At 38.5% G+C, this 25,435-nt stretch overlaps 4 protein-coding genes across 7 annotated transcripts; 1 reads left to right on the forward strand and 3 right to left on the reverse strand.

The window, feature by feature from the left end:
* Positions 1-2,534: 2,534 nt before the first annotated feature.
* LOC149013533 (LURP-one-like protein (DUF567)) lies at positions 2,535-4,112 on the forward strand. Its single transcript, XM_089159282.1, has 3 exons — positions 2,535-2,887; positions 3,021-3,257; positions 3,371-4,112. The coding sequence occupies exons 1-3, from the start codon at positions 2,630-2,632 to the stop codon at positions 3,503-3,505; spliced, it is 630 nt and encodes a 209-aa protein (XP_089015408.1). The 5' UTR covers positions 2,535-2,629; the 3' UTR covers positions 3,506-4,112.
* A 1,987-nt stretch (positions 4,113-6,099) lies between these two features.
* LOC149013534 (pentatricopeptide repeat-containing protein At3g60050-like) lies at positions 6,100-13,924 on the reverse strand. 4 transcript variants are annotated; one of them, XM_089159195.1, is made up of 3 exons: positions 10,309-13,924; positions 7,428-8,495; positions 6,101-6,386 (listed from the first exon to the last, which is right to left on the reverse strand). In XM_089159195.1, exon 1 carries the CDS (start codon positions 13,317-13,319, stop codon positions 11,685-11,687), a length of 1,635 nt encoding a protein of 544 aa, XP_089015321.1. In that variant the 5' UTR covers positions 13,320-13,924; the 3' UTR covers positions 6,101-6,386; positions 7,428-8,495; positions 10,309-11,684. The 4 variants fall into 4 exon arrangements, with proteins under 4 accessions (XP_089015320.1, XP_089015319.1, XP_089015321.1 ...); XM_089159194.1 differs by having other exon boundaries at positions 6,100-8,037; XM_089159193.1 differs by having other exon boundaries at positions 6,100-8,495.
* A 2,591-nt stretch (positions 13,925-16,515) lies between these two features.
* Positions 16,516-18,473, reverse strand: LOC149013535 (low-temperature-induced 65 kDa protein-like). The gene is given in 6 exon segments (XM_089157735.1): positions 16,516-16,870; positions 16,872-17,124; positions 17,126-17,750; positions 17,851-18,018; positions 18,128-18,322; positions 18,401-18,473. Coding segments are annotated over 6 exon segments (1,554 nt in total). The 3' UTR covers positions 16,516-16,630.
* A 163-nt stretch (positions 18,474-18,636) lies between these two features.
* On the reverse strand, positions 18,637-25,184 carry LOC149013536 (uncharacterized). The gene is made up of 9 exons (XM_089158606.1): positions 24,522-25,184; positions 24,053-24,253; positions 23,835-23,957; positions 23,517-23,554; positions 23,316-23,415; positions 20,727-23,120; positions 20,230-20,385; positions 19,584-19,681; positions 18,637-19,429 (listed from the first exon to the last, which is right to left on the reverse strand). Exons 1-9 carry the CDS (start codon positions 24,597-24,599, stop codon positions 19,186-19,188), a joined length of 3,432 nt encoding a protein of 1,143 aa, XP_089014732.1. The 5' UTR covers positions 24,600-25,184; the 3' UTR covers positions 18,637-19,185.
* Positions 25,185-25,435: the final 251 nt, after the last annotated feature.

Raw genomic sequence — 25,435 nt, forward strand, 5'->3', positions numbered from 1 at the left:
ATATATGACAAAATTTTGTAACGTACTAGGTAAACAGTAGTTGTCTTTCCCGTAGAGCAAATGGCCAAAGGTTGCTAGTTTCATTATCATGTATTTAGATACTTCGTCCATTGAGACTAGTTGTGAGGTTCTGTATTTTGGCATTACATAATAATGGAGCTGAAACTGAGAAGAAAAGGAAAAATAATAACAGAAAACGAAAGGAAACAATTCTTATAATTAAGTATGCTTTTAAGTGCTAATTATTTATGCTTCTAATATAGAACTATATATTGCATTAATGATATTTAAGTTTATAGATGACAATGTATCAACATTAAACACAAATTCTCAATTATTTTTATGGGATAAGTTACACTTGACTTTTAAAACTGACGTTTCGGGTGCTTCATGAATAGGTTAAGTTATTTTATTTTTTTCTAAGGTAAAAGATAGAATTGTAATAAAAGATAAAATAGAATATATATATAAGGATATATAAATGTAATCTAATTGTCCACAAGTAGCAAGCTTCATCAATCTAATTAGAAAATCTGAGCTGAGTACACAACATTTGTTTCTCTATAGTAATGAACGATTTTTCAATCCACCATTTCTAGATATGAATAGTGAACCCACCACAGCTATAATACAAAGATTGCAAGGCAGTGTGGATATTGTAATGAGTGAATTGATGGTGATGATACATTCCTCACAGAATACTTTCCTCGAGAATATTGGATTAAAAGCATTGGTAATTGTTTTTTAAGAAAAAAAATTATTACTAAATATGATAAATACAGAGAGTAAAAAGTAAAATATCAGACATAAATAATGGGTGGCTAGAATATAGAGCCTCAACCATTGGTGCCATTTTATACCTCACACGTAATATATGATCGTCAACCATTAGTCATCACCAATCTTAACAGAGACTAAAATATAGATAATGACAATTAATTAACTAAAATAATTGTATAAATTAGTTGTGGGTGGGTGTTGGGGATGGATTTACAATTAGCTAGCTAGCTGACTGCATGTGTAGCACCATTTTCTTGTGAAGCTTAAATAATGTCAACTTACTTTCATAAAAATGAAATTAATGTCTACTTGTGATATTTTAAATCTTTTGTCTTTTTTTTTAAACAAAATTTTAAATATAATTAACACATAATTAAGAATATTTATTCATTTTAATTTGCTAAAGTTTTTACTTTTTTGATGAAATTTTTAATTTGTAAAGTGAAGACAAGACCACGCAAGGTGATGGAAAAGCTGGGAATCAATTAATCATCTCCGCGTCAGGCTCTTCCACACCATTTCATGCATCATAAGAGCCCATAAGCATTGTTTATAACCACATGGTTGACAACTATAAAGTTATAAACAATCTCTAGAAAATTAAAGGAAAAAAAAATGTTATAACAAACTACATTGAATTTAAGCTTCACAAGGAAATTGTTCCCATGGCACTCTAGTGTCAAATTTATATTGAACACAACAAACTACATTGCATCAAATGCTCATTGGTTCAGCTTCAGTTTTGGGTTTTTCTTAAAATTAGTAGAAACATCAATATTTTATATATTAGACCAGTCAAGTGGTTCAATCATAAAAAACCGAAATGGGACTAGAGGTTTGGTTTTATCGGTTCAAATTGTTAGCCAATTTGAACTGAATCTAATAAAAGATCCAATCAAACTGAGAGATTTGACACCCTTATCTCTTAAGGATCAAAAGGAGCTTGCACAACTTGTTACCAATTCTCGTGTGATTCTAGTGCATGGTATCAAATAAACTGAGAGAATCATCACCATATCAAACATAATTGAACATGATTTACTATATTTTTGCACCAAATCATTGATCAAGTATTTACATTGTCTCATGAAAATTATTATATATCGCCCGATGCATGCGATATGATATCGATACCTGAGAGTATGATGGCCTTGGAACAACATATATAATCTTTAGAACAAGTCGGTGAGTTCATTACATTGACAAGCTCTATCCCAAATTTTTTTAAAGGAAAAAAGAAGGGTTTTCACTAGTGAGGAGGCAATCCAATTAAGGTTGTTGTCCTTTAATTGAGCCGCCCTAGTTTCCAACTGATTTGATGGCCATTAACATGAAGATAAACATTAGATAGAACCTTGTGGTGGAAGCATTTTAAGGGATAAGGTTTTGCTAAAGACATATAAAATGAAACAAGTTATAAACACTTTCCCATCCCTGTACACATCACCACCCTTTATTATTTTAACAAGAGCTGCCTTTAATTGATGATGGCTTATGACCTTCTACTTCTTTTCTGTTCCCTACTTTCTATTTTCCGCACACAAGTGGTTCAAGTTTTATAGTTTCAAACCCTTCGGCCTTCGGAATAACAGAAAAGATAATAAAGAATAAAGGCTTAGTGTCTTAGCTCTCAACTAAGCTCCCACTTTCAGGTTTGGTGTTCCACTTTGTGAATAAACTAACATTACACGCAAGGTGACAACAACAGCATATGCATCAACCATCAACACCAGGCTATAAAACAAACACCAAACCCCTCTCTCACTCACTTAATTCATTGTCTTTGTTCCACTGCTCACACCCATTAAAACTCTGAAGTTTTCTTCCTTGTCTTAATTATCAAACTTCCATGGTCATGGCAAAGATATACCCTCAGCAATTCGCTTCATCTTCTTCTTCCACTGCTTCTCCTTCTCCTTACTTGACTTCAAGTAGAGAAACCTTCACAATATGGATGAAATCTCTTGTTCTTCACGGTAATGGTTGCACAGTCTATAATTCCAATGGTGAGATTGTTTACCGTATTGACAACTACCACAACAAGTGCAGCCATGAAGTTGATCTCATGGACCTTGGAGGCAATGTTATCTTCACTATACGTCGCAAGGTAATTAAGTTACAATAAACTTTTAGGAACTTGTGTAGAACTTATCCTTGAAAAGCTTTACCACTGTGGATTTATGTGTAGAACCAAACAGAAATGAAACTGAATTGGGTTTTCTTTTTCTTAATTTCTGCAGAAACTGCGACTATTTGGCTGTTGGGAGGGCTACAGATGCAATGCTTCCAGATCAGATGAAGAGAAACCATGGTTTCAAGTTAAGAAACTTGGCAGGATTCTTAAGGGAAAGTCGTCCTATGAAGTTACAGTAGAATGTGGCCAAGCTCAACCAAGATGCTACAGGATAGAAAGACCATTTGAACGCAAGTCAGAGTACAAGATATTGCTGAATGACTCTGGGGATCTTGTTGCAGAGGTTAGTATGTTTTCTCTAACAGGTTAATTAGCTTAACAGTAGTGATGTTTAGTAGCTACAAATGTTTTTATTAATCTTGAAGATTCCTGACGGTTTGTTTTAATATTAAACAGGTAAAGCAGAAGCAATCACCATCTGGAGTTTCATTGGGAAACGATGTATTAAGCTTGATGGTGGAGCCTCATGTTGATCACTCTCTGATCATGGGAATTGTCACTGTGTACTGCCTAATTAGACGCAGAATGTGAAACTTGCTTGATTGACGAAAAGAACTTGGAGGGTTCTGTGGGAAGCTGCAGATCTCAATGAAGGGCTTCCAACTAACCTTCTTCCGGATCCTATGTACATGATTTGGAAAGTGAAAGCTGTTGTGACATTTTTTTTCCTTTTTCTTTTTTTGGTTGTGTAAAATTTAATAGGTGACAATATGCTTGGCCCCGAGTGTTATTCCCTGCTTTAGAGAAAGCTTTAACGTGTAAGCTTTACTAATGTCTAGTCCTTTTGGGGGAAGATGGGGCTACCAATGTTATAAAATCCACAATTAATTTTGTGGTTTTTGAAACCTTAAGCTGTATAATGACAGAGAAACAACTGTTTCGCTTTTGTTCCTGGGTAAAGATAATGATAGAGAAGTTACAGAGTTGGAATTCCATTCATTTCAAGTGCTCATCAACTTTTGCTATGCTCTGGAAGTCAACATGAGAGAGATAAAACCTCTAAACTATATAAAGAAACTAAGGGCCTGAAAGGAGCCAAGAGCCTGGAAGAAAAAAAAAAGTTAACTTCTTTGTTTGTTTATGCTTTTCGGAAAGCACCGATATAAAATATCAGCCATACAAAACCGAGTAATAAGGATGAACCCCTTAAAAGAAAAGCTTATCTTAAGAGAACCATGTAAGATAGGCGTGTTCATATGTATTAAAATCTCTTGAGATTTTTAGGTGTTTGATTTAATTGACGACTTGTATTAACCTCCATCAGCATATCTAGAAACTAATATACAAAACGTACAACAAGATCTTTTGTTTTCAGCCACCAATTCCTGGGAACCAATGAAAGAGTGGCTGCATGAAGAGCCAAGTTGAAAACTCAAATTCTCTACAACCTAATACCTAAGAGATGGCCTAATATTCGCATAGGAGATTGAGGCACAAACCATCCCAGAAGTTTGGTTAAATGAATATAGAGATTTGAAATAAAATGAGGTTTCAAATCTATGTATTTTAGCTTAAAAAATTAACTGTTTGATTAGCCTCAAATCTTTGCTGGATTACTCCGTATGATACGCAAATTTCATCCATTTTATATTCAAAGTGAAATTCATAGATTTCACCAAATACCCGAGAATGACTTAATTCATGTTCTTAGGCAAAAAAGAGAAATTCCTACATTTCATAAATCCATAGATGTTTCACAATCATCAAACAGGTATAAGTCTCCGATTCATAAATTTTAGAAATCCTTAGATTCAGATATCGAAGTGCATAGTTTATTAGCAATGATATCTTAATCCTGTTCCTGAATGAGTTGATACCCAAAAGTTAACAAAAGACCTTGCTTAATTAATGGTGATTTTCAGGAGAAGGGACCAGGAAGAGGGATTAAAACGTTGCCCTTTAAAACTAGGTTAGTGCCATTTCTTTCTATGTGTTCTAAATATCCGGATTGAACGTGGCATTTGTAAGCAAACCACATGACAAGCTAGTCGTGGCTGTCGCCACCTTCACAGAATTAAAGGCCAGGTGTGGAACCAGCAGTGACTCAAGGAGCTGAGTTCAGAACCACAGAAAACCCATGTTGAAGGATTGGTTTGGCGGAACATGGAAATTATAAACAAAAGACAGATCATACAAGCCCTACAATGTTTCTGTGCATTGTAGAGAATAACAACTATATAATTGAACAGGTGTTGATCTATGCCAGTGCCCCTACAATTCGTTTACCCAAAGAAAAAAAGAAAAAAAATCCCTACAATTCAATCTCTCCACCACCACATGAAAAGGACATCTCAACCACACCTTCTTGTGAGAAAGAGAAGAGGAATGGACACATGAATGCTGACATAGATGCCACAGAAATCTATTTCACATAAATGAAGTGAAGAGAAAAACAAAATAATTGCACCACATATGACAACTTCCACATGTTCTACCACCAATCAGTTTTAGAAAAAGCATCTAAATTCCCAATATCTATGGAAGGAGAAGGAAGACAATGTGTATGCCAAAAAACTCAATTGAACTTGACAGTTCTCCGAATAGTATCAAGTTTCATGCCTTCACTCATGGTATGAAATTAGCAACTAAATCTAATTTCCAATATAACAGGAAAACAAGACTGCGTGCAACTTTTGCACGTCACTCAGCTTTTGTTACCGTCCAATGGCACTTATATTGGTGTGATCAACACAAGAGGAGCATCAAAGCAAGCTACTGTAGAAATTTGGTGGCCCAACAATAATTAAGGCCCCAATCCTCCCAGTATGAGAAAGATTCTATGTTTTTTCGAAATGTAATGACTAAAAGAACTACGGATAATAATGATCCACATGAAACCACTGAGATTTTAGAGCGAGTACAAATATTGTGGGGGTGGAATTGAATTCAGAAATATAAAGGAGACAAAAAGAACAGAGCGTTCATGATCTTTAGCAGGTATCTCTTTTCAGATCACAAATAGGAGTAGTTTCAGACCACAAAAAAGTTATCCCCTCCCGAGATCCGACATCCCACCCTTAAAGTAAGATAACATTATTATTAATGAACTTCAAAAGATTCTGGAGATTTGCACACAGAAGTTTTAGTGATATTAAACGTCAGAGCTCTGAAGTAGATGAGGATAGAGTTTCTTTTATTCAATAATAAACCATGTATGAAGCAAAACCTGTAACTCTTATTTAATTAACATTTGTAACCGTCCAAACATCTTGATTCGAACAAAGACCTGCTAGGAGTATAACATTTACAACTAATACTCTTCCCCCCATTAGGATGTTTAAGAAAGATAATTACAATTTACATAGCAAATCTAAGATTTGAAACTGTAGGGCCCGTATTCAATCTGATGCCATTAACACAACGACAAGCAATTGCCTATATGAGAGAATGGAACTCAGCTTGTTTCTATTGTCTGCACTACAAAGTAACTTGATCAATGTTAAAAGGCAGGAACACTGAGTGTCTAGCAAAACTTATGTTGTCAGTTGGCACCACTATAACTGTTCTGTTGAAATCACAGAAAACAAAAGAAAAAATTTTGAGACACAAGATATATAATAGCAGTCTGTTGGGACCCTGGGATCATGACAAGTGGAGGAGTTGCTTTATGCAAGTGATTTTGGGCAGCCTTTGGCTGAAGGGCAGCATATGATGTGGGGTGACTGACACCATTGTAACCGGTTTATTGTTGTTATTGTTCTTGCTTATTATTCAGGAAATTCAACTTAATATTTCAAGTTTTCCATTCACAGAATCCTATCAGGTTGCAGTAACAGTATAGGTAAATAATAAAGAAAAGAAGGGATACAGAAGAGTAGTGCCGGGAAGGAAACTAAACTCATTAAGGGTATTGAAGTGACTGGATTTGTCACAGGACTCAATCACTCGTTTGGAAAGAATAGGCTGGCTCTCAGCTCCATCCCGGCTGGCATTCTGCTCTAGAGGGGGTAGGGTCCTGGAACAAACTTCTAATGTGCTTTGTTGACCCTCGGTCTAAAAATAGAGATTTGGTAAAGATCTACACTATAGTTGTTGACACGCCAATCCAATAGAAGCAAATTTAAACATGTCCAGGTTAAGTTTTGGTCCAGTCCATGGAAGCACTACTGCATGAGACCAACTGTGCAATCTTCTTTGTTCATCTGAGACTACAGAGACAAAGAAAGAGATAACTAAGAAAGAGGGGGGATCTGAAGCAAAGCAATGGAAAGGCAGTTTGTATGAGATAACACAAAGGAGACTAGAAAAATACCCCAAAATATATATATATATTGTTGTTCACCTATAAATGAATATTTCCTTCAATGCAAGGAAAGACAAGAAGCAAATCTGGTGGTACAATGATCTCAACCCTGTACTCATACAATCAATTAAAACCCCACAGATGAGGACCAAAACGACCTAATCTGTATTGCAATCACATGCAGGAGTGAGAAAAATACAAATATCTTACCAGAAACTCATCTGAACTTGACTGATCCAATGGAGTGAACAGAGGAGGACTAGATCTACGGTACCCAAAGATGAGCAAATCATTGTGATCATCCAGAGTGTGTTAAGCACTCTTGAAATCTTTCAAGAAAACCTACTTCCTGTAGCAAACGAGTGCGTAAAGCAAAGACTAAAATTACAAGGGCACAATTTTTGTCCACACGAGGGGTAAAGTCTACCAAACCCTAATCCGGATAATGTATGATTCCCTCGAAATTTTTCAAGGTACACAATAAATTGTGGAAATTTTGGTTTTACAGTAAAACTTATTTTCCCCACTGTTCTAAAGTAAAATAAAGTGTCTTACATAAAATGGCCACCTTTCTCCAAGGATGATGAAGATAACATCAAAAGGAATAAGTTCAATGTACTCAAAGAACAAACAAATCACAACTCAGTGAAGAGATTAGATACATGTTTATACCCGTGACTGCACCCCAAGAAGGATAAAATGAAGTCATGAATGGCTCTTCCATGTAGTATAGGAATATCTGTCACTGGCCTTGGATAAAGTTTGAAGCGGGTTCTGCAATCTGCAGATTTAAGCAACAGTAGAGAATCTGTACCGACTCCTGCAAAGGAATCAAGGCATTAAGTGCTCCCTTTAAATAGTTGAGATACAAAATGATATTATTTTTCTTCCAACCACCTGCTCCCTCTTTTGAAAGATTACAAAGAAATACTTCATGATAGATTGCAAATGAATGCACAAATGTAACTGGCAGGACCTCAGCAAAAGCATAATGTGAGGATTTGGAGTTCGGATACTCAATGAAATTGGTGCTATCCAAGCATGATGGGTCACCAAATGGTAGTCAGCTTCATCTCAAGTTTCAATTATACAGTTTCCAAATTCAAAACAGAACCATACCTAAATCAGGATTGAAATTGTACACGGAACTGGCTATGGATGGTCCCTTTATTGTACTCATCAAAGTGGGGAGCTCTTCCAGCTGATTTAACTGGTTAACCAGCTCATAGCATTAGATTTGCTTTTGATTCATTTCAATATTGCTTGATGATTTCAGTTCTGCACATAAGAAATGACGACCAGATAAAGAATTCTTTACCTCTTTACCCCAAAAAAAAGAAAAGAATTCTTTACCTCCATTCTGGTGAATTAGTCAAATGGATAAAGGTATAAAATTTTTCTTTTTATAATTTTGGAATATTAGATGTCCAAGATTACTTTCTTTTGACTTTGGGAGCTTAAATCTTGATAGACATTTTGAGGTGAACAGGGTTGACGCCCCTTGGCCAAACCCTCTAGGAGGGGTATTTTGGTCACTTTAGCCCTAGTTTAGTTGCTGGTTTATTTTCCAGAATTTTATTATGTTAAAGAGTTTCAGTCAGTTAGGAAGTCCAATTCAAGTTGAATCAGAGTCCTTGAGTCCCTTATTCCTTTTAATTCCAGCACATGTCAACCGGAGTTTTGATTAAATAGACCTTAGCACATGTCAATTAGAGTTTATGTTGACTAGGATTTTATTTCAGCATGCGTCAATTAGAGTCCATTAGATCTTTATTGTTTGGACAATCAAGATTAATGTGGTGGGATCCTAATCTATGAATAAACCCAAGTTAGAGTCAAGGTTTTTAGTCGGCTATAAATAGCCTACTCTTTCTTTGTATTCATTAAGTCTGAATGAATAAAATTTGTACAAGAATTGCAGCCAAGGAAAGTGCAGCAGGGACCTATTTGGGTAGGACCTTGCAGTTATCTAGAGATCCTTACTTTCATCAATTCAGTCCAGTGATTCCAGCAAGTCCAGCAATCCTCCCCACCTTTTCTCTTTCACTGATAGCAACCCTAGCCCCTTCCCCAACCCTGCACAAGCCTCTTTTCCCTCCCCTGGTCTGTGCAACTACCTAGACCCCTCCCCCTTGCTGCCACATCACACCAGCAGCATCCCCAGGCCCCTATGACACCCTAGATCCCTTCCCCCAACCCTGCAATACCCCTAGGCAGCAATCCCACCCCCTCCACAACCTGTGGCACCCATCCCCCTTCTCTTTCTTTCTTCAGCCCTCTCTCTGTCTCTCATCTCTTGCAGCAGAACAGAACAGAGTGGAAAACCAGAAAACAGAAAAGAAAGAAAGAAAGGAAAAGATCCAAGGAAGATTTCACAATATCCAGCCCACATTGATCAATCCCTAATTTTTTTCCCTTTTCTAATTACCCCATCCTATTTAGATTCCCATCTCAATTAAACAATATCATCATTCCCACCTAGATTTGACAATTATTTGCTAGAAGATTCTGGGCGAACCCTAAATTTTAGGAAAATTCTCTTAGAAACCCTAACCCTAATATGTGGTTCACATCATATTTCAACTTTCAGAAATATTTTTGATATACTTTAGGAGTTTTATGTAGCACATTGTGATGACCAACCACTATAATTCTAAAGAGGTTCTCCTCAGAGGGTTTGAGGATGAGAGACAAAGTGGCAATGTCAAATTTGGAAACAACTTGATTGATCTCATGGCTAAAGAAAGGGGAAGAGAAGTGGAAGCCCCTTCGAAAGGAAATCCCTTTAAATCAATCTAATGTGACAGAAGGTAAGGCCCTTTTTTTCCTTTTAATTTCATGGTAAGGCACTTTCATTGTTTCAAGTTTCTTTAACTGTGCAGATTTAATTATACTCAGTTCATTTAGACCTTACACCAACTATTTTGCCAGCTGCACAAAACCTATTAAGTCACAAACTGTCAAGATCTTTTTCTTCCTCAAGAAAAAGCCATTGTCATTATTAAAATAAAAGTACCAGCAAGTTTTGATCAACTAATCACCTGAAGAGATACTTAACTTGTAACTGATCAATATATGCATAGTGTGGTACCTCATGCTTTCCTTTACTGTCTGCAACTCAGACCAGTTACTGTTATAATCCAGAAGCACCAAAAATCCTTCCTTTCTTCCTCCACCTACTTCCTCAACTAAATCTGTTGAGTGATGCTAACAAGAACATAACCTAAAATCAAAGTAAAGTAACCAAAATTTTAAGCTTCACATGTTATATATGTTGGTTTCTAGACCTCTAATATTGAATCCATGATTAAAATCAAAAGTAGATAAAAAGAAGCTATTTTAAGATCAAAAACACCTAGAAATCAACTTCCTAATGAAAGCAGCACCTGGAGGTGCAAAAATTAGAAAGGATGGGTCAGATAAGGAGCCAAAATTAGGCCTAATTTTAAAGCAGCGGAGACAATAGTAAGAGTTTGATATTCAAAAACAAATTTTCTCATATACCTGTATAGACCAGGTAGTTCTTTCACAACAAAGGAGATCTAATAACCCAGGATTGGTATGTCCCATTCATAAAATAGACATTTATTTGTTGATGTCTAGCTAATAAACCAAGATTTTAAAACCTCATCCTAAAACTAAACCTAAATTTAGAGCAGGACCTGCTTACTGGAATCCAATTGACAGTCGAGTCTGCTGACTCTAAACCAACCCCACCCCTCTCCCAAAAGGAAAAAAATTATAAAAAAGGGACAATTGTCCCAAGCTAAAAGAGGACACTAACATGATTCTAGGCTCATGTTTTAGTAGTCCTTCACACATCATGAGCCATGGATGGTATAGCAATGATAGTTTGCAGGGTCCCCTATACCCATTTGGAAAAAATTTCATATGATAATTGAACATCTGAAAAGGATATATCAATCTATTTAAGTATTTAATAAAATATAGATACATGAAACAATCCCAATCCAAACCTTTCAAATGTTTCAGATTCATTTATACTTTTCCACTCCTACCCTCCAACCCACCCACATGCTTAGAAAAAAAAATTTAGTGCTGCTGCCACTGAAGGAGATAAAATATAACCAGAAAAGGAGAAGTTTGAGACCTGCGACTATTAGTTGACCCCAGAGCAAAAGCAGCATAAAAGATAGAAGAGGATGCCAGAGTTACAAATCAAACCCTAATATATTTCCCACTGCAATTTTTTTAGGGTGGGGAAGAAAGGAATCCATAACTAAAGAAGTTCCATGAAAATTTGCTTAGGTCTATCATTTAGCTTTGTCTCATGATAATGTATGACAAACAAAAGAAAGGCCACATACTTTACAGAGACATGATCATCGTAATAGCCTCAGAGTTAAACTTCAGTGAAGTCTGGAATGAGCATCAGCTGGTGGAGATCATAACTTAGGGTAACAGAAAATAAGTGTCTCCTTTGTCAGGTAATGAAGAAAGAATCTTCTACTTGTACACAGATCTCCATCTATATTCTCTAATAAGTCCTTCAAGTTTCGGGCGAAGATGGATATAGTGCCCCTTCTGTACCATTTGTTCTATCACTTTATAAGCTTCATCCAGTTTTCCAGCATTCCGCAGATTAGTTACTAGAGTTCTATAAACAATGAAATTTGGACTGCAACCTCTAGATTCCATTTCATCCAGTATTGCATGTGCCTCTTTGAACTTCCGGGCCATGCAAAGACCACGGATCATGGAATTGTATGTAAAGGCATTTGGTAGCTGTCCTTTTACAATCATCTCATCAAACATTTTCTGTGCATTCTCAAGCTCCCCAGCAACAATGTATCCCATGATCATGACTGTGTAACATACCACATCTGGCGTGTACCCCTTCCTCACCATCTCATCAAAAAAGTACCGGCATGCAACCAAATTTCCAGCCCGACTCAGCCCATCCATCAATGTAGTGAAATGAAGAATGTTTGGTTCATAACCAGCTTCATTCATCTGATTTAATAGCTTAAGAGCTAAACAGGGTTTGTCATCTTTCCCAAGCACATGGAGTAAGATGTTATATGTGTGGGAATCTGGGGAAAGTTTACTTTTAACCACCATATCGTCAAGCACCGAACGGAACTCATTAAACTTTCCCAGACTATACTTTGCACACAAGAGTATGTTGTACGTTAAAACATCAGGAGGATGCCCATCAGCAAGCATTTTCTGGTACAACCACTCAATCAGATTGTACTGATTTACTGCCAGAAGAGAATGTAGGATTGCATTGTAGGAGTGCTTGAAGGGCCTATATCTAAATTTCGTTGATTTAACAAACCTCTCCACTAAATCCCTTCTCATACCTGCCTCACTGAAAGTACATATTAAGATGTTAAATGTCCTGGCAGTAGTTGGCAAACCATCTTTAGTCATCTGATAAACTAATCTTCCCATTGCCTTCCACTCCTGGCAATTTGCATAGATGCTCATAAGCAAGTGGTATGTTCCCGTGGTGTGGCTGTAGTTATCTTGCAAACTAGCCCATGTGAAGAACTTGAAACTCAATTTTGCACAGCGGTCCTTATTTGTATGGTTTATAATTTTTAAAATCCTTCTAAGAACTTCACTGACAAGGAAAGTTGACACACTAAGTTGCAACTCATCCAGAGCCAACCTAATATCAAAACCCGCCTCATCACGGTGGAGAATATCCATGATTCGATCAGCATCCAACCTAATACGCTTCAAAATTTTCTGCCGAGGGGACAAATCTTCCTGAGAACCATTTTCGTCATCATCATGAACATCAAAACCCGGTTCATCTTGGTGGAGAACGTCCATAATTCTGTCAGCATCCTTGGACTTGGGCGGATGGAACAAATCTTCCTGAGAACCATTTTCGTAACTGTCCTGAATTCCTACAATAGACATCTCCGGAAGGATTGCATTAGGGTCCTCTTGAAGGGAAGAATAAAAATCCAGTTTTGGATCACCTCCCTTAAAGAAACCATCAGAAACTTCGCACTCATTGTCACTGGCAGCTTCTCTGAAGCTACGGTCACATAGAGACCGCGAAATATAGCGAAAATACGAAATGCTCCGACTGACCCTTGCACCAAATAGAACCGTATACTTCATTGCGAGTATTATTCAAGCATCTGGAAAACTTCATTGTCTCTTTGCTTTTCTTTTGAACAGCAGCAAGTTCATAGGATAATAAATTTGTCTTGGATGAACAATAAAAGAATTAATTTCATTCTACACAAGAGTTGAATATGAGTAACTCCGGACACAATCTTCACTGTAAAACATCCACTTAGTAATGGAACTGCGAATAACCCTAATTCTGATGAAACCTTTCGGGCAAATGCAATAAAAATTTGATCTTTCTAAGGGTTTGAGAAAAACAAATATTACCGCAACTATTAGAGTTCTGCTAATAAGGATTTGGAACTGCACTACACATACCCGATTTGGCTGATTGCAGGCTCAGTGAAACTCGCTTTACGCCATAGATTGAAGGTCTGTCCCTCAGATAAGGCAAAACAAGGATCAACAAGCACCCCCTGAGCAGTCGAACTACAGAGCCAGAATCGTACTTCGAGTGATCAGATCACAATCCCGCACCTACGAAATACGAAATACGAAATACGAACCCAGGTCAACTTTGCGAACATGGAGATGAGGGGCTCAAGTTTGGTCCTCAGTGACCCAAAACCTGTCTTAACTCTTGAGCCCGAGAATGGGTCTGCAATAATCTCGGCCCTGAATTCAGCATCATCGTCCACGTGGTATCATGTTTGTGCATCTAACCCAGTCTGACCCAACCCATCTCTATCCAATCCCTGATTTCTAACGCTGAATATAACACTGATGCCTGATTCCTGACACAGATTTTGACTTTCATCGGGTTAAAACTTAAACCTTAAAAAGTTGAGTTTTTATTCGTGATTTTGGCCTTCACTGATTCCTGATCCTGATTCCTTTTCCGGTAAGAAGTTGAATTTTTATTCTAGTCAGTTATTGGATATCGTTTAGGAAAATTTCTCTTTTTTTTGGTAAGGTTTTAGGAAAATTTCAGTACCAACGCTAGAATTACCTCCATATTAATGCCATCTTTTATTAAACTTATTAAAGCCGCCGCAAATATGATAGAGGAATATGATGAAATGACTCCTTTTGGGTCTAGTAAAGTTGAGTAACAGATAATCAAGGGTGGCACTAATACTCTAATCAAGGGTGGCACTAATACTCTACTCCTCCCATGAATGATCGTATGCCATTGGAACTTGCTGTTCCCAAGATCACCATTAATTCTCCACTGAAGGTCTCTGCCCCTCTGCTATTAACTTTCAGAGGTTGAAGACTCAGAAAGGCTCAACTCGGTTGCTACTCCTCCCTCAATCATGATTGTCAATGCTTCCTCTCCTACCGTCTACATCCGCCGCCGACGAAATCTAAAGTCTAATCCGGCTAGCTTCTCGAGTGTTGTTCAAAATAATTTCTCCAGCCTAGCAATCTCTAACACTGCTGACCTAACCAAGGAAAAGCTTCTCAATGACATCGAAGCCAATTCCCTGCCTTTTGCTTTTCCTGAGCTCTCTGACCTTCTGCTTTTCTTGAGCTCTCTGACCTTGAACCTCCTAACATTAGCTGGTCTGCCAGCCTTCGTGATGTCCTAGATAAAGTCCACTTCTACTGACCATTGTCTTGCTCTTTACCGTCAGCATGCGGGGGGGGTCAGTTGAGACCATGGCGGGCGGTGGACGTTGCCACCATGCATCTCTCTACCCCTCTCTCTCTCTTCTCATTTTCTACCTCCCTTCCTTATTCATTCATTCCTCCTTCCTTTTCATTCTTCTTCTTCTTCTCCTCTTCTCTTGGTGCCCCTGCTCGGAGCCTCTGCGGCGTTTCTTTGGTTTCCTTTTCCGTCGTCTCGCTTGTGCCCCGGTTCCTCTTTTTCGCGTCCTCCTTTCCCTCTTGGCGCTTCCGTTGTCGTTGGTTTCGCCCCGCCGTCCGGCGCTCCGTTCCTGCTATTGAGCCACCTACTAACCTTCTCTCCACTCTCCCCCCTCCCTCTTCCTTCTTCGAACTCCGCCCTTTTGCCCTTGCCTCAATCTCTAAGTGTGGCTCATCTCCCCTGACGGGGGTACCCTATGCTCCCCCAACAGCGTTACAACCACAAATTATGTGGGGCCCACTAATAAAACATTAAAATAAATAAACCTATCACCCTAACTTTATGGGCCTCCCTGTAACTCGTGGTCAATAGCCATTTGGGGAGACGATCTGGACTCCCAATCTCTCTCCTTGGGCCCCTCCCTTCCCAACAGGCCCACCTTAACACCCTTGAGCCCAGTAACCCTTGCACTTCTCCTCATATCTCTTCCCCATTGGTCCTCCCGGCCTATTGAACCATTCCCCTCAGCCCATTGCTTGCAACTCCAATCCTTTGTCTAGTGTTTCCGACCCCTGCCGAGATCGTTTCCGATTCTCCTAGCTCCACGTGAATGATCCATATCGTGTCAGTTGCAAAAGCAGTAATTGCGTCATTAAGGGCATAATCCATTCGGTGATGATTTCCTAGTAGACCACAAATTCTTTAGGAAGAAGAAGAAGAAAAAAAAAAAAAATCATTGCTTATACTTAGTTTCTTTAGGCTTTGTTCTGCTGTGCTCAGTGTTTGTGCTTGAGCTTGCTTGTGCTCAGTGTATGCACTTGAGCTTTGTGGTTCTTCTTTGATAATAAATTTTATTTATTCATTCAAAAAAAAAAAAGAACACAGGTTTTGTGATCAATCAGAGTTAATCAACATTTTACTATCTCTACATAAATAAAAAAAAGCACACAACAATGAAACCTAGACTTCTCAATCTTACTTCTTCAATTTTACTACCCTCTTAAGTGGAGTTTGATCCAAATTACATGAGAATGTATAATTTCACTTTTAACTTTCCAAAAGATCATCTTCCTCTTTTTATTTTCCCTGCCTGCAAGTGATGGGTCACTTTGCCTAATTTGAAACAACATTCGCTATCTTGATGAATATGAACTGGATATATGATTTGAAAATCTGGAGAATTCTGCATATATGATTTGAAAATCTGGAGAATTTTCATTCCCATGTCACAGATATTTGGAGAGTGATCGAATTCTGTAATAGACGAAAAGCTTTCGAATTCGGTTTACAGGTATATATTCTGTAGTTTTTTATGAACTCTTCTGTTTATCCAATCTGGAAACAAGGAACCGTAAACGTTTGCTGACGAGATGAACTATTATAAACAGAACCATTTACAGCAATACAAGCTCACAAAGAAAGAACGGACTCGGGTGGCAGCATACAAACAAAAAAAGAAAACCTTAACATTCCCAGAAATTAAGCGGCACGCAATTACATAAAAACAAAACTAATTAATTCATCATCTCCTGCAGAGCAACATCAACATTCATGAATCAGTTGGTTTTGGTGTGGTGGTGGATTCATTAACTTTCCGATAGCCTCCTGTATCATCTTCGCCGATCTCGATCCATCCTACTGTAACGTTACCGGTAACCGAGGTCTGTGGCGCTGCCTGCAATGTCTGCTGTTGTGGTGGTTTTTCCTCCTCATTCGTCCCGAACCAAGACGTAACTGTTCCTTTGATACTATCCACCATCGTCTTTCCATCCTCGCTACTTGACTTAATTACCCTCCGGCGCTTTATCTTCGTTCAATCGTGTAATTACCTCTGGCGACACGGTGATCTGATCCTGCCTCTCCAACACCTTCTCTGGCTCTTCTCCCTTGTTCATATGCAATGTCTCCGTTATAACCTCAGAAAGCGCTTTATCTTCATCACTTGGTTTCAGCTTCTCCGCCACGAATTCCTTCACTGTTACTCCCTTGTCAGTTTCTCCAACACCCATCACACCCATCTCCTCGGTCGTCGTTTCTGTTCCCCTGCAGCTTTGACATTACTGCACTCCCAGCCTCTGCAACTTTCTCGTACACGGGGGTTAATTTCTCAGTCACCGTCGCAGCAACCTGACGTCCGTAATCACTTACTGTGCCTGATTTACTGGCATCTCCGCCTTCTGCAACATCATCGTTTCCCCCATAGCCAAGCTTTGAAGCGACTACAGTTTTAGCAGAAACTGCTTTATCTGCAACCATACACGTAGCCGCAGAAATTCTGTCGGTGTAGCTACTCTGGTTTGGTTGTTCCTGGACTTCATTAGCCTGTGAATAACTGTCTTCTTTGCCCGCATTGAAGCTTTCCGGGATTCCTGGTTGGAAATTTTCTCCAGTGGGTTGAGTCGTTGTATTGGGTGGTATAACAGTAGAGGAGAATTGATCGTTACCTTTGGTAGGTGACAACAATTTTCCAGTATAAGTGCTCTGTTTTGGTTGTTCCTGGACCTGCGAATAACTCTCTGAGATGGGGGCATTGAAGCTTTGCGGAAGTGTCGCTTGCAAATTTTCTCCAGTTTTTTGAGGAGTAGTAGTGGGTTCAACTGGTTCGTCATTGGAGATTCCCATCTTTCCAAATGAACTAACCAAGGGATCGACTCGCGCCTCTGTTCCACCTGCCATTCATATTAGCAGAGAACTTAGTTCTAATGGGCTTTCTTCTTTTCAAAATTTTCATTTAACTCGACGTCAAAGTTCCCATGAATTTAAGATTACCTGTGCCTGTAGGATCAGTGACTCTGGTTTGATAATATCCGGGATGAGATGGCTCAAACAGTTTCTTCGCTGCCTCAGTGTCTTTTTCCAAGGGTGGAGACTGCGTTGTTGGACCCAAATCAGCCCCGGATTGAGTCAGGACGATTTGAGTCACTGTTGATTCGTAAACTGAAAATCCGAGATAGAATCACTTCAAGTGAAATTAATACCAACTTTTCTATTCTCAATCTATCACAGCACAAAAGGATATATGGGAATTGGATGGATGCATACTTACCGTAAAGATTTGGTGCTTGTACGACTTCTTCTTCCTCTTCTTCATCGTCTTCTCCTACCTCTGGGTGATCATGGCTATGATCAAGTCCGTGGCCATGCTTCTTAATACCAAGAGAGTCCTTTAACTTCTTTGCCTTTGCCTTCACTTTCTGTAAAACTGACTTCTTCTCGTGACTTTCGTCTTCTCGTTCAATAACTACAATAAATTATCAAAGCTATCACTAAAAACCCACTCAACAAACATTACTAGCATCTGATTACTCCATTTACTTACCAGCATGGAGACCTGTGCGGTGTGGGTCTTCTTCGTAGGTGTGTCTGTGAGCCGGTGGCAATTGAGAATCCATCTTCAAAAAGTGAACACGCAGACAAACTCTTCTGTAATCAAATGTAGAAACAACTGTAGATAAATCACTTTGCAAGAGAGGATACACTCGTTCTTGGTTTTAAAGGGGATGAACAGGAGAGAAGAGGCACACGAACAAGAGCCACCTGTAGGATGATTTGAAACGTGTCTGTTCCTTACACGTAGAACGGCTTAAGCTCAACAGGTGGCAGCAAATTCTCGAATCTTTTCACTGCGGTTGCTTTTACAGTTTCACATTAGTCGCGGTTAAAGTAACTAAATTTGAAACCGAAAATACCTAACGTAAGAAGTAAATAGGGCATAATTGTCATTTCATCGAGTCCAGATACGTTTTCCTCAAGTTGATAAGAATACTCTCATGTCGGCAATAGTACATGAATGAGAACACATGTTACATGAAAAACTCTCACCGGTATTTCAGAAACTGGATGTGCCACTTGAGCACATTTAACTACCCTACCATACTGCTTCATGGCTCAAAGCTTTGCACAGAAGAAAGGAAGGAGAGATCTAGGGGGACATGAACAGAATACTCACATAAAAAAGAATGTAGATACATATTTATGAATATACATGTAAATTTTTTTTCTTTTCTTTCTAATAGCTGTTGGATGGCATTTTGAAGCTTGGATCTTTCATTTTGAAAACCTAGCTCTTCACCTATACAGAGTATCTGATTTATTGAGTGCTAATTAGTTCTTCAAAGCATTCTTAAGGTTGCGTACTGTCATTACAAGCTGTTGCCTTTCACCCTCCACCTCAGCAAACTTGAGGCTTATCTCTGAGTATCTTTCTTGCATTTCTTTCAGCTCCTCTTCCATAGACTGCTTCTTCTCCCTCAGTAATTCCAATTCTAAGAATTCAGAAAGTTTCTCTTGATTCCTATTATAGGTAGGGACAACTTCTTGTTTTTGCTCTGATGAAGTTCCATTGTTTCTGTCAAGAGAAAAAGAAATAGTCAAATAACTTGCAATCAAATGTCTTAAAAAGCATATTCTTAACAAGATTGTATTCAATAGGAAATGATACTTTAAGCAGAAACGGTAAACTCAAGTTAGAAGAATTTAAATTGTAGTAGGCCAACTGGTACCTGCTGAAAGGGTTTTCAGTACCATTTTGATCTGCCAAGTTTGTTCCTTCTTCACACTTCCTAGCATTTGGATTTGCCTTCTCAGCATCCAAAGCTTCCTGCATTTTGAAGATGAAACATTGCCCACGTTATTGAGAAGTGTTTAAATGCATGCATGTAAACTGTATATATGACAGTGATTGGAACTAAGATTGAGTCTGAATTATGTTGCGATACACATAAGAAAAAATGTGATATGCCGGTGTCAGACCATACATAAAAGTTGCCGAAATATTTATGATGGAACAGTAGGGTGCCAACATTTTTTTTCCTTAGGATGAAAAGGTAATCAGCTGACTGCGAATGTTATGCCATTATCTTAAAACTAACAGGTCAACTGTGCATCTGAAGATTGATACATAATTGTCATGGTGTCTAGGCAGATCACACTGTTCAAGGGGGTTAAGAAAAACTTAGGAGGCACCAACAAGGCAACACCAGGAAAGAAAGTCACAGAGTATGCCTGGACGCCTGGCCGCTACCTTAACAACTGTGGATCAATATATTTTTGGCAAAAAGAAACTACACGGTAGAAATTCCCAACTTTTTCAATAAACAATAGTAGCAAAAGCACATCAATGATGCAACAAATTGAAATGTTAATTACCTTATGCAAGTGTTTTTCACAGAAAATTGTACTGTTCTGGCTTAGCTCTTCCATCCTTCCCTCTAGTTCTTCAATTTTGTTACAGAGATCCTTCTCCCTCTCAGAAAATGAACTGGTCGACTTTTCTAAAGCAGCTTCTTTTTTCTTTATTTGTCCCTGTGAGACATACTCATATTGTCAGTTCCAGTTCCTCTGATCATAAACAATTGTATATTTTTAGCAAGATCCCTGGGAAGTATAACCAGACAAGATTCTATTTGGATATATAATAATAAATTATTAAACAATCCCAATTAGGGAAGGAAAAGGGGGGGGGTTTGATCAGCGTATAAATATACGTTATGGAAAACGGATCTTCTTTTGTCTGGTGACCTCCCAACCTTATCCTTTAGTAACCTGATATTTTTCTAGTCATACAGATTAGAACTTCTTTTTTCATGCATTACAAGTTCTAATAGATATTTTATGGAATACATTTTAGAAGGTTCTGTTCTCACCTCGAGCAATTTGATCTTCTCACGCAAATTAGCAACCTCCTTAGATCCACGGGAAACTGGAGCAGATTTATTATTTCTTGATGTCAGTTTCGGCCCATCAGATGACAGAACTCGTCCACTGTTTTCTTTGAGCTTCTTTTCCATGACAGTATCATCATCCTCCTTCCGTAGATCAGCCCTTAAATGAAATATCTGTTTCTTAAGGTTCTCTTTCTCCTGCTCCTCCTCAGACAAGGAATGTTTCAAGTCATTATACCGAGCCTTAAGATTCTCAACTTCTGAATGTAGAGATCTGACCATTTCCTCTTTTTCATCCTTGAGGCACTTTATATTATCCAACTCTTCCAGTCTTTTCCCGGCTTCCATTGTCAGTGAAGTTATTCTCCTCTGCAGTTCATCTCTTTCCGCATTTCCTTTTTGTAGTAACATATCTGTTTTTCCGATTGATGTCTTCAATTGTTCCTTCTCAACTCTCAATTCCTCTAGATGCTCTGCCTTTTCTTCGAGGGTATTGTGCTCTTTTGTCAGCCTCTCAATCTCATTTCTGAGATTTGTGATTTGCCCAGTGAAAGCATTGGATCTTTCCTCCCCTTGCTTCTTTTGATGTTCAAGCTTCACAGTTATACATTCTACTTGCAACCGCATCTGCTCTGCTTCTTTTGTCTTCACATCCACTTGTTTTGAAAGCTCTTCCAGTTTTGCTTCATATTCAACTTTAACCATTCCTAGCTCTTTATTAGTTTTATCAAGCATCTCTCTCTGATATGCTTTCTGCTGACGCAGCTCACTAGTTTCTTTCAGAGCTTTCTTTGCCAGTTTCTCATTTGCATCAAATGCCGATGCCATTTGTATCGATAACTGTCTAAATTCTTCTTGAAGCCGCTCTGCTGTGTTAGCATTGTTCCATCTTGTCTTCCTTAGAGCTTCCTCTGCTCGGATGGCCCTTTGTTCCTGCTCAACTTTGGAGCGTGTCATGGCTTCAAGATCAGCTTCAAATCCTTCTGCCTGCTTCTCAAGGTCTTCCTCTAGTGTCTTGACCTGGAATTCCAATTCTTTAATGGTAGCCAGACAAGTTGAATGTTCTTCTGTCTGCATCTTGAGTTCTTTCTCCAAACTCTCAACCTGGGATTCAAATCCTTCTGCCTGCTTCTCAAGGTCTTCCTCTAGTGTCTTGACCTGGAATTCCAATTCTTTAATAGTAGCCAGACAAGTTGAATGTTCTTCTGTCTGCATCTTGAGTTCTTTCTCCAAACTCTCAACCTGGGATTCCAGTTCATTTATGGTAATGAAAGAGGCTGGGTAATCATATTGCATCTTCAATTTTTCTTGCAGTTGACTTTGTTCTAGCTTTAATGAGATATCATGGTTTTCTTGTTTCAAGATCTCATAATCCAGAGCAAGCTGTTCCATTTGCATCTCTAGCTCATCTCTATCTTTCCTGTAGACCTCTATGTCACTGTACAGATCCATAATCTTTTGCTCAAGCAAATATGCTTCACTAGAATTATCATGCTTTCTGACTAGTACTTCCAGTGCCCGTTGGTCTTCATCCTCGTCCATTTCGTTTCTGGAGATTGCTTGCAGCTTTTCTTCTTTCTCACTGGTTGCCACCTTGTCGGGAAGAAGGGTTATTTCCCTATTTTTCAGCTCCAACATCTCATCTAGGTCTTGCACAGCAAGAAGCAACTCAGAGTTTGACTCTTGAGTCTTTTGTAGTTGCAAACGAAGATTCGCATTCAGGTCCTTCTCATGATTCAGCTCTTGTCTAATCTCTTCCAGAAGAGCCCTTGGGTCCTCACTGTCAAATTGCAATCTGCTTGAAGATTTCACTGTTTCAAAACGTTTCTTTGAGGAACTGAGTTGCTCACATTGTCTTTTAAGTTCATCCCTCTCCTCTTTGAGGCCAACAACTTCTCGGGAGAGTTCCTGTCCCCTTTTGCTCTCTTTCACAATCTGCTTTCTAAGAGTTTGTAATTCCAGTTCTGAAAGTTCCGCCTGCCTTGCCAAAACAACCAATTCATTTTTGAGCTTTTCAATGGAAATATCTGATCCCAGTGATAGTCCTTTCAGGAGAGTGTCCTCAGAACCTGTTGAGCCATCTAAACTTCCATCTGGAGCAGAAAACACTGACCACTCTGTGTTTGACCTTCGATGCTCTTGGTGATTTGAACTGTCAACATTTAACATTGGCTTCTGAGGCTCGGAGGTATGGCTGAGAGATGACAGCATGCTGGTAGGATCCTGATGGGTGTTCTTCAACCCCAGTTCTTGTGGGGTGTTTCGTTCAGAGCTGCTCTCTGAACCTGACCCTGGTGAAGCATCCGAGCTCAAAACAGCCCCAAGATTTCCCTTGGATTCTGAAATTTTCGATGTGGGGTTATTGAAATGCTCATCCTGTAGACAAATTTAGAATGATTTATCAGGAATTTCAATCATAAAACCCAACTGCATTGTCATAAAGGAGGATATTTAGTGTGAATTGCATAGAAAGAAATGTTTTGTTCTCTACGATTACTTATATAACATGCTAGAAAATGAGGATTACATTTGAAATTTTCATTTTCAGAGAAGATAAGATGAGAAACTTACTTCAGTAGAATTATTCATTATGCAGTCATCAGTATCATCATTAACTATTTGATTTCTTAAGCTCCTGTCTGGGGCCACATCTCCATTTTCTTCAACATCTCTGCAGTAGCACTCAAAACAAAATAAGATAAATGATAGTTTAAAGTAAGGTAGATTTGTAAAATGAGCAAATAAATGAATTATTTTAGTTGTTATCTTCACCTCTGATCACTTGATCCATGCATTCTTTGAACTGTAACCTGTCTCAATAATTACAATATCAAAATTAGGAACCTCCGTAGCCAGTTAAGCTCAAACTAAATAACTAAGCCTAATTTCCCTCTGTTACGTTGGCAAAAAAGTTTCATCTTTGTCACTTCCAGATAATATAATTTGTGGGTAAAAGTAATGATTAAAACATATTCCAACTCACTCCTAGAGAAAAGAAATGAAGATCAAACAACACAGAGAAAGACAGATAATGGATAGATAGATAGATAGATAGATAGAGAGAGAGAGAGAGAGAGAGAGAGAGCTAACATGCAGAATTGCGCCAGTGTTCGAAGTTTTAAGGGGCAGGGAAACAGATGAAGGTTTGATGGTTTCTGCATACTCCGCAAAATCGAGGGAGGCTTCCCCAAGAAGACCAGCTTTTGATGAACCCTGTGAGAGAATGCACTTAATTAGATCATCGTACTTTTCTCAAAAAAAACACAAAAGAAAACGCAGAAACAAGAACAAGAGCTGAAAGATCATACATTTATAACAAGAAACTGGTAAATTTTTCCGTTAAGTTTTCCTGATTTTAGATCCTGGACAAATTTAATCGTTACATAGATTGGATTTTCCCAACGACAGGTCCCATCCTTAATTGCCACCTTCTCCAGTTTCACTGTGGGTTTCCCAACGTCCATAGGTACCAACGATACCATCAAAGTCTCCCATCCCAGCTGAGGCACCTGAAAGAATAAGACAAATCAAACAAGATACCATCAGGACCTCCGAGCTTCTCAATTTCAAAACACTTGAATCACATTCCCCTTTACCAAAAAAGGAAAATCAAGTTTCCTTGCATTATCGACTCTGCACTTGTAACATCTCCCTTTCTTTCCAGCATCCCCTTTTCTCGATACTCAACCAAAGAAGAAAAACTCCAAATTCCCCTTTCCAGATTACGACTAATGAAAATGAGCAAAACTTAACCTTTTTATAAAATAAATGACATACCTGAGTTGCCTGAAACTGCAGTTTGAACACAGCTTTGATCTTGTTCTTGTCGCTCCTCCATCTCGCAGACTTGAACATCTTCGGTCACAGTCTTAGTTAGGCATTTGCCAACAAAATCTAAGCTTCTGGTCTCTCAACCAGAATCTCCTAAGTCCTAACTACTACAAATGTCGGACATTGTTCTGCAAAGAATTCAGTACTTTTGAAACCCCACCGAGATGAAGTTCAGTTTAGTTTAGTTTCTCCCCAAATTGGAAATAGAAAATTGAGTAGAACGTGGCATTGAAGCTTTGTCAGTCCGAACTCATTTTGTTAACGAAGAGAGCAGGTGAAGAAGAGAATCAAGCACAAGAATGGATTGATAATTGAACAATGGAAGTGCAGGCAGATAAATACTTCCAAGAGTACTGAGCGAAGTTGAAGAATCGGATCCACAGAAACCCATAGAATGTGAAAATGAATTTCAGAGTAGGACCTTTGGAAGAGAGAGATCATTCAATCAGATCTGACCAGCCCTTGATGTTTTTTCCTCCTCCGTTAGCGTTGGATTTGACGGTAGCGACTTCGAGTCGAATCATCTCTCAAAACATAAAAATTAAAAATAAAAATATGAACAGAAGCTTCTCTTCCAATAATTTTATGAATTTATAATCCGATTAAATGAATTAAAACGTATTCAAAAGTAACGTCTCAGCTGCTGCAGGTCTCGTGCGTTAGAGAGACAGAGAGTACAGAGTAGCCAAACTTTTGAAATGACATTTTTAACCTTTTTTCTAATCTGTCCTAATCCGCTGGAGCGGATCCGCTGTATAGAAATGCAAATAGTCTTTGACTTGGTTATTAATAATTATTTTCCATATAACAAAAAATTGTTTTCGGAAAAAAATCATTTTATTTTATTTTATTTTATTGGG

This window comes from Hakea prostrata, chromosome 6 (genome assembly GCF_041222555.1).
Source record: "Hakea prostrata isolate BN-2017 chromosome 6, UWA_Hpros_2, whole genome shotgun sequence".
Taxonomy (NCBI): Eukaryota; Viridiplantae; Streptophyta; class Magnoliopsida; order Proteales; family Proteaceae; genus Hakea; species Hakea prostrata.

What these genes read in the sequence shown, in the direction of transcription:
- LOC149013533 (XM_089159282.1), top strand. Translation starts at nt 2,630, where the DNA reads ATGGTCATGGCAAAGATATACCCTCAGCAATTCGCTTCATCTTCTTCT. An exon ending in TCTTCACTATACGTCGCAAG is followed by an intron (nt 2,888 to 3,020) that starts GTAATTAAGTTA and finishes TAATTTCTGCAG; the next exon opens with AAACTGCGACTATTTGGCTG. An exon ending in CTGGGGATCTTGTTGCAGAG is followed by an intron (nt 3,258 to 3,370) that starts GTTAGTATGTTT and finishes AATATTAAACAG; the next exon opens with GTAAAGCAGAAGCAATCACC.
- LOC149013534 (XM_089159194.1), bottom strand. Translation starts at nt 13,319, where the DNA reads ATGAAGTATACGGTTCTATTTGGTGCAAGGGTCAGTCGGAGCATTTCG.
- LOC149013536 (XM_089158606.1), bottom strand. Translation starts at nt 24,599, where the DNA reads ATGTTCAAGTCTGCGAGATGGAGGAGCGACAAGAACAAGATCAAAGCT. An exon ending in TGCAGTTTCAGGCAACTCAG is followed by an intron (nt 24,254 to 24,521) that starts GTATGTCATTTA and finishes TTATTCTTTCAG; the next exon opens with GTGCCTCAGCTGGGATGGGA. An exon ending in CATGGATCAAGTGATCAGAG is followed by an intron (nt 23,416 to 23,516) that starts GTGAAGATAACA and finishes GTGCTACTGCAG; the next exon opens with AGATGTTGAAGAAAATGGAG.